The sequence below is a fragment of the Bos grunniens genome, chromosome 13, assembly GCF_055505025.1.
Source record: "Bos grunniens cultivar Pamir isolate PY7600 chromosome 13, Bosgru_T2T1.0, whole genome shotgun sequence".
Classification (NCBI taxonomy): Eukaryota; Metazoa; Chordata; class Mammalia; order Artiodactyla; family Bovidae; genus Bos; species Bos grunniens.
In genome coordinates, this window is record NC_141177.1 from 4012939 (window position 1) to 4026814 (window position 13876).

The following is a 13876-nucleotide window of genomic DNA, read 5'->3' on the forward strand; positions in this document are numbered from 1 at the left end:
CCCCTCCCTTGCTGCCTTTGGGTCTCAGTTCAAATGCTTCCTCCTCCGAGAAGTCTTCCTGGCTCCCCGTCTAAGGCAGTCCCACCTCATCCCTTCCCTGTTACCCTGTTGAGCTTCCTTCGTTTGCATTTATCAACAGCTGTAATATGACGACTTTGTTTATGTGTATATTTCAACGCTCTTTTTAGTATCTTCTTTTTGGAATAAAATCTTCTTGAGAGCAAACTTTATTGGTCTGGTTTGCTCTTGTACCCCAGCACTTAGGGTAGTCATTGTAAATCTTCTAGGAAATTTGAAATGAAACCTTCAAATTTGAAATTGTAAACTTTCTTGGGGCTCTGATGTTTTTTAAGCTGTAGAAAGTGTTGGCTGTGAACTAGGTCATTGACTTTCACAGCCAAGGCTTCCGGTGTAAATATGTCTTGTTAATTGTCATCCTGTCCCATGGACTGTGTGTTCCTTGAGGGGGGGGTCCTTGTTGTACCCCCTGTCCTGGCACAAAGCTGAATGACCATATTTATACATGCCTGGAAGGGAGAGAGAGAGCAGGCTGCAGGGAGAGGCTTCTGGGGCCCTTGTCCTGCTTCACCCGGAGAAGCTGTGCTTGAGTCTGTCCCTTTCACATGCGTGAGCTCTCTGTGAAGTTAGATTTAACAGGAGTTCTAGCCCTGACGCATTCTGCCGTTTTCTCAACTTTAAAGGCATATGCTTTGAAATGACCATATCCTTGCTAACCGTATAAAGGGGGGATAAACGGAAGGGTTGGGTCAATAGTCTTTGGAAGTGGGACGTCATCTTTAGACAATCTGGTTCTTGGTTACAGTGTATGTTTATGGGGGAGAACCGACTGTTTTTTGAGGTCTGCTGCTGCTGCTAAGTCGCTTCAGTCATGTCTGACTCTGTGCGACCCCATAGATGGCAGCCCACCAGGCTCCCCCGTCTCTGGGATTCTCCAGGCAAGAACACTGGAGTGGGTTGCCATTTCCTTCTCCAGTGCTTTTCGAGATCTAGAGTTGTGCTAATCCTTGTGAAAACTCAGTCCAGTTGGAGCTATTATTGTCTCTTCATGGAGGAAGACAGCTGAGGCTCAGAGAAGTTTAGCGACCTGCTGGGAGTTGCACAGCAGGTGAGCGCAGAGCAAAGGCTGGGACTCTGGTCCCTCCACCTCCGGTGTCTGGGCTGATGAACTTGGAAGGAGGCCGAAGATCTCAGTTTCACCACTTTGAGGTTCACCCAGGGCTGGGGCCCCTGCCCTGCGTGGGCCTGGCCTGCCGTGCACCTCCCCACCCCATGGCGTGACTGTGGTCCCTGATGTGTCCCAGGCCCGCTATGTCCAGGCCAAGCTGAGCGTGCATGACCGCTCCCTGAAAGTGGCCACGGTGATCGAGAGCCTGGAGATGGAGATGGAGCTGCTGTGCCTGACGGGGGTGGAGGACCAGCTGCAGGCGGACGTGAGGCCCACCCTGGAGACGCTGAGGAACGCCGGCATCAAGGTATGGCGAGCCTGCCGCCTGGCAGCACATCCAGGCTCAGACGAGTGGTCTCTTCAGCGGAGGGTGAACATTAGAGATGGGGCAGAGGCTGGAAGCCATGACAGGGAGCACAGGGAACCGGGTTTGGACGGCGACCTGCAGCGCTCCATCCTTCCTGCACTGACAGCCCGCTTTCAGAAGACGTCTTGCGTGTCCTTTCGCTGGTGGCTGCCCTCTGCGTGCTGGGTTCCATGAAGGCAGGACCGGGAGCTTCACCTTAGCTCAGGCCCACAGTATCCTGCACGCTTGGGGTGTCTGTTACATGCTGTCGAGTGGCCGGCTAGCCATCTGTTTTATGGTCTAGGTGAATGAACGGCCGCCTGGCAGAGTGACCGCCCGCCCCAGCACCCTGCGGTGTTCACGTTTTCGTACTCTCCTGTTTTGGGGCCAGAAAGTTCATATCCAGTTGTTTAATCTGGAGAGGCCAGTAGAGGGCGTCTGGGGAGCACGCTCCATCTCAGTGGACCCAAGAAAGGGATTAGCAAGCTCTTGGGTTACAAGATGAAAGTGTTAGTTGCTCAGCCGTGTCTGACTCTTTGGGACCCCATGGACTGTAGCCCGCCAGGCTCCTCTGTCCATGGGATTCTCCAGCCAAGAATGCTGGAGTGGGCTGCCATTCCCTTCTCCTGGGGATCTTCCTAACCCAGGGATTGAACCTGGGTCTCCTGCACTGCAGGCAGGTTCTTTACCATCTGAGCCACCAGGGAAGCCCTATGGGTTAGAGGCTCCTGAAGATAACGTAGGTTAGCGGCTTATCTCTACCCAACCACGTCCTGGGGCCCCCGTCTAGCAGGCGTCGTTATGAGCAGGACGGTGTGAACAAGAGACATGAGGCCTGCGGCCATAAACCAGCTCCGGCCACCTTCTAGCCCACAGGGGCCTCACACGTGTGTGGGCGTGTCTCATCGCAAACCAAACCGTCCCTCGTCTTTGGCCCACAGGCCTGGTTCATTGCAAGGAAATTGCCGGCGAGATCCCATTTCTGCACAAAGTCTGACGTCGGAGAGGCCCATTTCTGACGCCTTGGGGCGTGTCGTGTTGCTGCCAGTTCCTAAAACCTCTCCTCTAGGAACCTGGGAGACTCCGAGTTTCTGCCACTGGCTTTGTCCTGAAATTCTTTTACTCCTTAAAACCATTCTCTCCAAAAGAGGTGTTTTATTCATAGAGCGTGCACTGGACTTTTGCTGGTTTCCATTGTGAGAGGGGAGGGCGTGGAGTGTATAGTTAGGGGTCTGGCTAGCTTGTCATGAGGGTCTAACGTGTGGTCTTTCACAGGCCGGGGGGCATTAGAACTTGGGAACTTCCACTTCACTCCCTTCCCGGGTGCAGCCCCCCAGGCCGTGTGAGGTGGCTCCAAACGCAGGCTCTCATGCCGGGAACCACAGACCTGGGACTGGAGCTTCCCCGTGGGGCCCCGCCTGTGCTCCTGCGAGGGATGCAGCCTCAGTGCGCTCAGGACTTTCCATGGTTTTCTGGAACTCTAGCCTTCCAGCTCCTGTCCCAGGGTTTGCTCTCACAGAGAACCCCGAAGACTGGCACCGACCTGGGATCACATAAAGCAATATTGTTATTATTTGTAATTGGAGGATAATTGCTTTAAAACCTTGTGTTGGTTTTTGCCACACATCAGCGTGAATCAGCCAGTGGTTATACATATGCCCCCTCCCTCTTGAACAACAACACTGCTTTTAAGACCAGGTGGGAGATGGAGGGAAAAGACTGACACACTCTGGGGGTCAAATCCAGAGGCAAGGGGCCCCCAGCAGGGCCTGGTGCCTCGTCCTGGGGGTTCAAATCCTGCCTCCCCACCGACGACTTCTGTGGCCCTTGACTGGTGGCCTGACTTCACAGCACCTCCATTTCCTGTCTCATAAGGGTGTGTGAAGGGACAGTGCCCTGAACGCGCACAGGGTTAAATGCCCAGAGCTGAGGCGGTGCCTGGCATGGTGAAGAACCTTCATGGCTATTTTCTTCCCTGCTCTTCCCCTCACGCCAAGGTGTCCCTGCCCCATGACTCTAAGGTGCCTGCACCCCCACCGCCCCTCCTGGGAGCAGAGAGAACAGAGTTAAAAAGTGAACAAGCGGAGCAGGAAGTACATTGGTTTAGACTCTGCAGATCTGGGTTCTGGGCCTGGTCGGGACAGGGGCTAACTCTGTGACTTTGGGGGGCTCACCTACCCTCTCTGAGCCCACAGCAGTGAGACGCAGAATGTTCTGTTACAGGGTGATGAGGAACTTGGCATGTTTACCGTTGGCAGTTTACAGCTAGGGTAAAGACTCCCTGGCTCAGACAGTAAAGAACCTGCCTGCAGTGCAGGAAACTCAGGCTTGGTCCCTGGGTTGGGAAGATCCCCTGCAGGAGGGAATGGCAGCCCACTCCAGTATTCTTGCCTGGAGAATATCATGGACAGAGGAGCCTGGCGGAGTATACTCCATGAGGCGAAGGAGTCGAACACGACTGAGCAACTAAACACTTCCACTTTCAAGCCCCCTGAGGTCACACAGGGGAATCCGACTGTGTAGAAAGACCCCATGTAACGTGGCAAATCAGTGTTTCTTGTAGGACATGGAAGCAATCCCCCACCCATATGGCCTTCCCCTTCATTGAGATATTTACTGCTTTAAGAAAAATTCCCAGAAAGGGGGTTAGGAGGGCAGAGGCTGGGCTCCATGATGTCTGCCGAAGCACGTGCCAGTTTCCCGAAAGTGCTGCGCCAGCTTTTGCTCCTCCAGCAGCAGGCACACAGGGTCTTGAAGCCATTGAACCAGGGCTTTCCCTGCAGTGCTTCGGGGACATCGTAAGCCTCGAGGTAGTTGGAGCTGATCAGTTCAGCGCGATGTGTTTGGAAACCCAGCTGACACGGGCGACAGGCCGGCTTGAAGGCTCACCGAGGGGATGTCTTCCCTGCGGTCATTTCAGGTTTGGATGCTGACGGGGGACAAGCTGGAGACGGCCACGTGCACAGCAAAGAATGCACATCTGGTGACCAGGAACCAGGACATCCACATTTTTCGGCTGGTAAAGCACTCTCGCTTCGGGGCCTTGTGGCGGGGGTGGGATGCTCTGTTTGCCCTGTAACCTCATAATCTCACGTGGGCCCGTGTAGGGGGACGGGGAGGACGTTACCACCTAGGGTGGGGGAGCTCAGGGCACTGGTTTGGGAGGACTTACTGAATGGCCCAGGTGAGGCTGAAGGATTCCTTCCGGAGGTGGTGCAGGGGCTCCTGGCGACCGCCTCGCGTTAACCCGTGCTCTTGACCTGCTGGGGGCCGTGGTCCCTTGGAGAAGCTGACGGGATCCAGATAAGCTCATACGCGTGAAACTGTGCATATGAGTCTAGGGTTTCACTGAACCCTTGAAAGCCAAGTCCTTGGGTAGGAAATAAATTTGAGATCACAGATACTGGCCTGCCTTCCTGAAGGAAACCCTTGAGGGGCCTTTAGAAGGAGGCATGGTGGGTGGCAAAGGAGAATTCCCTGCCCTGGTGGCAAGCCCTCGGCCGAACAGTGCAGGCGAGAGGAGCCCCTCCAGGGCTCGAAGCTGAGGGCTGATTGGCTTTACTGAGTCGTGAGGCGAGAGCCACCGGGTCTCCTCCGGGGCTGAATATGGTGGTCCTACGTGTCTGCCACCCGAGCCACCAAGCCAAACACCTGGGGGTTCTCTAGATGTTCTAGGGGTCTCCCCACACCGCCACCCCTGCCTTTAGTCCATAGCACGTTGAAGCTTTAAGAAATCTAGCGGTTTCTGGAATAGCCCAACCAGCATCACACAGAGGCAGATACAGCAGATCCTCATTATTCATGGATTCTGTATTTGCAAATCTGCCCGCTCATTAAAATTTATTTGTACCCCCAAAATTAATACTCGAGCTGCCTTCAGAGTCGTATACGGACATGTGCAGAGTGGCGTCGCCTGCCGAGCGGGTTCCCAGCTGAGGTGGAGTCAGGCGATGCGCTGTCGTCTTGTCTCAGCCCTCGGCTGGACGCAGGGGGCCTTTCAGTCTATTCAGTGCCACCTGGTTTTTTGGCATTTTTGTGGGTTTTTTTGTTAGCAATCTCACGGTTTAAAATGGTCCCCAGCACAGAGCTGAGTACTGACCATGTCCCTGAGTGCAAGAAGGCCGTGACGCACCTCCCAGAGATCAGCTTCCTTCAGGTGTGAGTTACAGTCCTGTTGGCCATGAGTCTAGTGTTAATGAGTCAACTATACCTATGTATATTACTAAAAAAATTTTTTTTGAGGTACAGTTGATGTACAATGTTATATGTTGCACATGTGCAACATTTTGGTTTATAGTTTTTTAAATGGTATATGCAGAAGGAAATGGCACCCCACTCCAGTATTCTTGCCTGGAGAATCCCACGGACAGAGGAGCCTGGCAGGCTAAAACCCATGGGGTCGCAAAGGGTCCGACATGACTGAAGCACCTTAGCACGCACTGCATTTATAATTATAAAATATTGGCTGGATTCCCCGTGTTACACAATAGAGTCTTGTAGCTTATTTATGTTATACACAGTTGTTTGTGTCTTTTAATCCTTTACCCCTGCCTTGCCCCACCTCTTCCCTCTCTTCACTATTCACAGTTAGTGTGTTCTCTGTATCTGTCTCTTTATATTCATTAGTTTTATTTTTCAGATTCTACACATAAGTGACAACATGCAGCATTTGTCTTTCTCTGACTTATTTCAGCAGTATGTATTTCCAAAGATGTCTTTAAACAGAGACACATAGAAATCAAGGTTATGTAATGACCGATGGACAAAAATATTGTGACCAGAGGCTCACAGGAGCCTAGCCCTGTATCTCCCCCAGCAGCGGTGGTTCAGTCATCACTGAGTGTTCACAGCGACTTCACAGAACGTAACTGTTGGACATAATGAGAATACACGGCATGCTCTAGGATTCTGGTGGACTATGGCTGTGTGCTGGTCACCTATTTTTTTTTAAATAAAGTTTTATTTAAATGCAAGATCTGCCCATCTGTTCCGGATTGTCTGTGCTGCTTTGGCAGTGTAGGGGTGGAGTGGGGTAGTTGGGGCAGACTGTGTGGCCCACAGAGCGCATCATATTTCACAGCTGATTCTTTGTGGAAAAGCCAGCCGCCCGGCTAGGTGCCTGGCTTCTGAGGCCTGCTCTGAAATGGACAGGCTGTGCTCCTCTAGCCAGGCTAACACATCCGGCCTGCGTCCGTTTCCTTGCACATACAGTAGAGCCTGGAAGAGCCCTTGTGAGAAAGAGGGGGTGAAAGTGCAGGAAGAGTACTTAGAGCAGTGCCGGGCGCAGAATGAAAGGACACGGGCCTTTTGCTCTTCCCTGGATTATGTGGGTCCCAGCCTTCCTGGGGGAAAGGCGAGGGGACGGTTGGTGTGCAGACCCCCCTGATGCCCACAGTCACAGCAAACGGTCTGCTCTGGCTCGGGGGTCGGTGGCAGGGGAGGGTGGGGTTCCAGGCCGGGGGCCCCAGGAAGTCGCCACTTGTTGCCAGCGGCTCAGAGCGCAAGGCCTCCTTCACTGTCTTCCCTTCCAGGTGACCAACCGCGGCGAGGCGCACCTGGAGCTGAACGCCTTCCGCAGGAAGCACGACTGCGCGCTGGTCATCTCCGGAGACTCCCTGGAGGTGGGCGCGGGGCCCGCCGGGAGCTGCCGTGGGGGCGGAGGGGGGGCCGTGGCCGACCAGCCCCTCTCCCCCGCTGCCGCCAGGTGTGCCTCAAGTACTACGAGTACGAGTTCATGGAGCTGGCCTGCCAGTGCCCGGCCGTGGTCTGCTGCCGCTGCGCGCCCACACAGAAGGCGCGCATCGTGCGTCTGCTCCAGGAGCGCACCGGGAGGCTGACCTGCGCAGTAGGTAGGCCTGCGGCCGCGCCCGCTCACCTGCGGGGGACGGGCCCGAGGCTGCGCGTGCCCCTCCAGGGGACGCCTGGTGACCTTCGGGGGATGGCCCACGGCTGCGCGTGACCTGCGGGGGACTGGCCGCGACTGCGCATGACCTTCGGGGGATGGGCCCGAGGCTGCGCGTGCCCCTCCAGGGGATGCCTGCTGACCTTTGGGGGACGGGCCGCGGCTGCGCCTGGCCTGCGGGGGCGGGCCCCCACTGCCACACGCTTCAGGTTCCCAGGCCCCTTGACCCAGGCCATGGCATTGATACCCCTTCCCCCCTCTGACCCTGTTTCTGTCATTATTTTCGAGTACTTTGCTCTGAGAAAGCGTCCAGAAGGACGCTGAGGGCGTTCCGGGCCTTCCTCCTCGGTTGGTGCCTTGTTCACTATTGACACCAGCACAGCAAAGCCCCGGAGGTGAAGAAGACCACGCTACGGAGAGGGGTCTGGGTCCAGTCTGCAGGTTTTCCCTAGCTGGGGATCCACGGGGGTCTTAGTTTGCCCATCGGGAGCCCGTCTGCTCATTGGTAGAATGAGAGAGGACCCGCGGCTCCCTCGAGGTGCCTAGGCGGATTCAGAAGGGCGGTAGCCTTTACGAGGCACGTGCTTCAGTCGCAGTAAGCCGGGTAGCATCTGTCATCGCTGCTGCTGATGGGACCCCCACCCCTTGGAGGCAGGCCCCGAGGGGCTGTAGACCCCCACGCGGCTTGGACATAGTCCCCTCGCTCAGTCAGCCAGCCAGGCCCCTCGGCCGGTCGCCCGGTCCCTCTGACTCAGCTCCTCTGCCGGTAAAAGAAGCTGATGCCGCAGGCTGTTGGAGAGACTGAGTGGACAGACAGGACAGAAACTTAGCCTGCGACGGGAGGCAGCAGTGGACGAGTCTGTAAAGTGACCATGAAAGGCGCGGTCGTGTTTCTCGCCTCTCCCTCCTTGCTGACCTTCCTGTCTGGTCTGTGCGCCCCGCAGGCGATGGCGGCAATGACGTCAGCATGATCCAGGAGTCAGACTGCGGCGTGGGCGTGGAGGGAAAGGTGAGCACGGATGGGGCGAGTGCGCTGATTTCTGCCCCGGGGTCAGCGTTAGGGCATTAGGTGGTGGTCGTGAGGATGTCAGAGGGGAGCCGCTCTGCTCCAGCGGCTGGGGTTTCTCTTTCCCTCCGAGATGCAGCTTCGGTGCTTCTGGAAATTCTCTATTAGAATTACAGAGCATAAGGAACCAGGTCTGGTAATTACCTAGTGTTACTACCTGGAAGTCAGAGATCCGTGTCCCGGTATCTTACAGACAAATGCTGTCTTTGCTTGCCCGGACCTAATCTTTGTTAGTGTCTTGCTACATTCTTAGGGAGCAGCGAATGCTTCCCTGGTAGTGTTGTCAGTAAAAGCCTTAGTTTTGCACTGGGGGTCCTCTCTCAGGGGTTATGGAAGAACGGGCATGGTTTGCTCCTCCCTAAAATGCTGTGGCAGCTGCGAATTTTTAAAGGTTGTGTGTTACAGTCGTTTTTCTTTTTCCTTCCCTGTCAGCTGTGTGCCTTCCACCGATCGTTTGCCCTGCCCTGTCCTTTGTGGCTTGAGATGACCATAGGCCAGAAGGTTGAGCCCACATTTGTTAGCTCTGTGTGTGGAGTGAGAGTGCGGAGGCCTTGAATGAGGGCCAGAGATGCTCTCTCTGCATTTTGTCCCATACATTCATGCATCTGGATTTCCCAAAAATGTTTTTTTTTCCTTTCCACCTTTTTCCCTGGTTTTCTGGTTCTCATCCAGTTAACAGCTGCTTGAAGTTGCAGAGCTAAATGATCCTTGAAGAAGACGCTAGGTCTGAAATCTGTGTGATTCCTTTAATGCAGGTTGTAAAAAGCACAGTTGAGGTTAACAGATGGAATTCTTTACACGATGCCGTATAGTACGGGAACATTTTCTCTTCTGTTAAAAGTTACAGTCTGCTTCCTTTGTTTTCTGGAGAATAAAAGTGACAAGTGCTCACAGTAAAAAAAACCACAACAATGTAGAAGTGGGTAAAGAACAGTTTTTCTTTTAGACAGCTGCATCAAACTAGTAAGTGATTATTCTCCTAGAATTTTTGTCTATGTGTATACTACTTGTAATGGGGATGTATATAATTTACATGTACACACACATATATACATGGGATTCCCAGGTGGCTCAGTGGTAAAGAATCTGCCTGCCAAGCAGGAGATGCAGGTTCGATCCCTGGGTCAGGAAGAGCCTCTGGAGGAGGAAATGGCAACCCACTCCAGTGTTCTTGCCTGGGAAATCCCATGGACAGAGGAGCCAGGTGGGCCACAGTCCACGGAATCACAGAGTCAGACACAACTTAGCGACCAAACAACAACAAGCTATATATGTACACCTCACGCACATATGTGTTATTCTCATGTGCAATTTAACATTTAAAACATTGTACTCTGTTTGTTTAAAATGAAACTTGCCTAAATCTGCTGTAGCTTAGATTTCTTTATGCATCAGTACATGTAGATCCATCATTTTGTATATTTCCTCGAACTTTCTATTTTGAAAAATGTAACTTCGTCAGAAAAGTCAAATGAGCACCTGTTTACTCTTTGCTTTGATTTACCAGTTATTCGCATTTGTCACATGCTCCTTCTCCTTCCTTCTCTCTCTCAATCAGCTGAAAGTAAGTTGCAGATATGTTACCCCTCAATGCTTCAGTGTGGATCTCTTAAGAAAGAGGGCATTTTTCTACATACGCAAAATAGCATCGCCACAGTGTAACATTGATGTATAGTGATAGTATATAATATTCATGGTCTCATTTCTCCAAGGGTCCCCAAAATGTTTAGAAAGGAAATCTCCAGAAGCGGTGGAGGCTCACAGCCTGCGTTTACTTGCGTGCTTCGCGTCTGTACTCTCCTCTAGTGGAGGACACGTCTCTCCGCCTGTTTTGTGGGCGAGGCGGTGTATTTCAGGACGTTGATTTCTGAAGCGTTCAGGCAGTTGGAGCACAATCCCATGACGTCTGTGGGCCGGGAGGGTTTGCTTATGGTTCTGTGTTTTTGGTGTAAAGGGCGCATAAGAGGAGTTTGTGCCTTCCTGTTCACCACCAGGAGGCCGTGATGTCCGTCTGTCCCATTGATAGCATCTGTCACGTGCCTTTAAAGAATCCCATAATATGGCTGCACTCTAAATTATTTCCAGTTCTGTGAATGTGCAAAGCTGTGTTTGGGAATGTTCGATTTAGTACCATCGGGAGCATCGGCTGCCCCTCCGCCCCATACGTTAACTCTTAAGGGAGCTGAGTGCTCACTGCCTGTCTTGGAATGATTCTTTGCTCCTGACTCCCATTATGGGTTGGGCCTAACCCCCAAGGCTTAATACTAGATCCGTTTGACCTCCTAATTATGACTATCTGTGCTTTGGAATGTTTTTTATTTAAATAAATTCCTCTTTTAAAATCAGATTTAGACTCAGACCACCAACTGTGTATAGCTGGAAACCAAAGAATTTCTTTATTGAAGTTCTTCAAAGATCTCCTTACCAAGGTCTTGCTTTTTCAATTAAAAAAAAAAAACATGTGTTTGCCTTGACCTCCCGTGTCCCTGATGGCGCCCGATTCCGACGTCCGGTCCCAGGAGGGCAAGCAGGCTTCGCTGGCCGCCGACTTCTCCATCACTCAGTTCCGGCACCTCGGCCGCCTGCTCATGGTGCACGGCCGCAACAGCTACAAGCGCTCGGCCGCCCTCAGCCAGTTCGTCATCCACAGGAGCCTCTGCATCAGCGCCATGCAGGTGGGCGCGGGCACATGGGGGGCTGCTGCGGAGAGTGCCTGAGAAGCAGCTTTGGAAGTGACCCCGCCGGGCCAGTTCCAGCCCTCCTCTCTGCACCACTCCCCCCGCAACTCCGAAAGAGCTCGGAGCGCCTGCCTGGAGCCCTCCTGTGTGGGGGCCAAGGCTGTGCTTGCTCTGCAGCGCGTCAGCGTGGGGCCTGGCCGGGGCACGAGATGGACGGTGGTATAGGTGACTTGGGTCCGTGTATCGGGGTGCGTTGTCCCCCTTAGTCTGCCAGAGAGAAGGACGCAGAGGTAAACGCCAAATGAACACTCCAGCTCGGAGTCTTCCGCATGCGGAACCGAGGACCGGCAGACAGCAGCCGTAGACAACAGTGTGCTTTTTTGAGAGCGTCCTGTGCCCTGGGGCTGAGTGTTCAGAGCGCGGGGGTACGTGCTTTCTTCACTGTAGTCTGTGCCCATCCTTCAGATGGGGAGGCTGAGGCTCAGTGAGGGCGCGGAATCGGCACAGTATCCCTCAGGGATTTAGTCCACCCAGGCAGGGGCCCCTGGTGCCTGCCCTGTGAGTCCAGGTCTCCCCTCTGCCCTCCATTCTGGGGGGTGCGTGTTGCCTCCACCTAAGGGGGCGCTTGGTGGTGAGAGTGGGGCAGCCCAGGGCACCTCAGCTCTGTCTCCAGCGCAGCCCGGCTGGGAGTCCAGCGTGCTCCTGGCAGTCGTCCGTCCTCTCGGGGAGTTGAAAGTGTTCATCGCTCAGTCGTCTCCGACTCTTTGTGACCCCATGGACTGTAGCCCATCAGGCTCTTCTGTCTGTGGAATTCTCCAGGGTAGAACACTGTACTGGGTTGCCATTTCTTCCTCCAGGGGATCTTCCTGACCCAGGGGTCAGACCCAGGGAGTAAAATCTTGCTTTTCACAAAGGATTCTAGAATGTATAAGGTATCTTCCTGCTTTCTGTCCCCCCCAGCTCCTTCATAGTCTGTCGTCGGGCCGTGGCAGTGAAGTCGTGGTAGGGAGGGGGCCCAAATCGGGGAAAGAAAACATTCTGGGTGTTGACCATCTGTTGGCTGATTTTCTTCCTCGGGCATTTAGGTGAAAAAGAGCCCCAGTTAAGTGGTGAGAACTTAGGAATGGTACATCTTGGAACCCGTATCCCCAGGTGTCTCTGAGACCTTGAGCAAGTCACGTTACCACTCTGGGCTTCGGTCTTTCCACCTGTCAAGGGGGCATCGCTCTGTTCAAGGATCTTGGCCCTGGCCCCGCAGAGAGGCTACTTGAGAAGCAGAGAGTTTTATTAAGGCATCAAGTGCTGAAGGCGTCCTTAATCACAAATAAAAGCAGAACAGGCTAATGTGTAAAGCTAAGGTGGGGTTTTATCCTTTTACTTTTTTATTGTGGTAAAAGCCACGTAAAACATCGTTTAAACCGCATGTAACCGCGCGCTTCAGCGGCACTGAGTACAGCCTTCACACAGCTGTGCGATTCTCATCATCGTCCGTCTCCTGAATTTCTCACTTTCCTAAACTGAAACTCTGCCCATTAAGCACCAGCTCCCCGTTCCTCCTCCCAGCCCCTGGAATCTGCCAGTGCGCTTTCTGACTCTCTGAATTTGACTATTTTAGGTTACGGTGTTGTTTTAATTTGTGGGAAGCTGTTTAAACGTATGTGTAGGACACCCCGCCTTCAGGACTCCCCTCTACTGGCTCATCTGTGCATCTGCGGGCTGGGCTGGGGGCGGTTCTATTTTCAATATCTATCGCACTTATGACTGAAGGAGCTTTAAAGTCATTTTCATCAACACAATCAAAACGCTAACAGCTGCTGTGGTTCATCAGACCACATCTGTGCTCTTATGTTATGTAAGCTCATCAGTTGGACTGGATAATGTCATGGTTTTAATCACTGGGAGATTAATCAGCTCATTCCCGGGCAAACACACACAAGCTGGCCTGGATGAATTTACTTCTGTAGTGCCCGTGTGTTACCATAAACATGGATTCAGAGAAAAACAATTCTAGCGTGAGGAATTGTTCTTTGTGCTATCGAGGGAAAAACAAACAAACCATCCCTTCATGCCCAGTAAAAAACCCCTTAACCCTGTCCACTGTGCCAAAAGTAACTGGCTGAGAGAGTCCCCTTAGAATTGCACCTTGACAGTGGCCTCCGAGATGGATGAAGATACAGTGTGTTTATTTTCCACAGTGCTGTTTCCAGGGCGAAGACGGCGTGTTCAGTCTGGCCCATTTAGAGAAAGAGGTTCCTGACTGATGTGCAAAACTGAACACCAGGATTCTTGACCTTCTTCTGGCCCTCCTTCCTGGGCAGCAGTCTGTGTGAGAAATCATCTGAAAGGAGGCTTTCATCTTTCATTTCCTTAGTCACACCCAGGGCAGAGCCAGGCTGCCCGTGACCATGGCCCTCGCTGCCACCTGCGTCCTGAGCTGTGCGCCAAGCCAAGGCCCGTGACGGGTGATGAGGGGAGAGGTCTCTGGTCCCACGCTCTTTCTAGCCGCCAGGCTGGCCCAGCGTTTGCTCCCATTTGTTGCTCAGCCACTCGGTTGTGTCCGACTCTTTGCAACCCCGTGGACTGCAGCACGCCAGGCTTCCTTACCTTCACTATCTCCTGGAGCTTGCGCAAACTCATGTCCATTGAGTCGGTGATGACATCCAGCCATCGCATCCTCTGTCCTCCCCTTCTCTTCCTG

At 53.3% G+C, this 13876-nt stretch overlaps 1 protein-coding gene across 8 annotated transcripts in view; it reads left to right on the forward strand.

The window, feature by feature from the left end:
• ATP9A (ATPase phospholipid transporting 9A) overlaps positions 1-13876 on the forward strand; it is a 125423-nt gene that overhangs the window by 99313 nt on the left and 12234 nt on the right. For 5 of the 8 annotated variants that reach the window (XM_086331326.1, XM_086331328.1, XM_086331331.1 and 2 more), the window contains exons 18-23: positions 1323-1493; positions 4453-4551; positions 7064-7153; positions 7237-7381; positions 8379-8443; positions 11020-11175. In XM_086331326.1, the coding sequence (XP_086187452.1) occupies positions 1323-1493; positions 4453-4551; positions 7064-7153; positions 7237-7381; positions 8379-8443; positions 11020-11175 (726 nt within the window). Of the gene's footprint in view, positions 1-1322; positions 1494-4452; positions 4552-7063; positions 7154-7236; positions 7382-8378; positions 8444-8932; positions 10848-11019; positions 11176-13876 lie in introns of those variants that run through there. The other 3 variants (XM_086331330.1, XM_086331329.1, XM_086331334.1) reach the window with 2 other exon arrangements.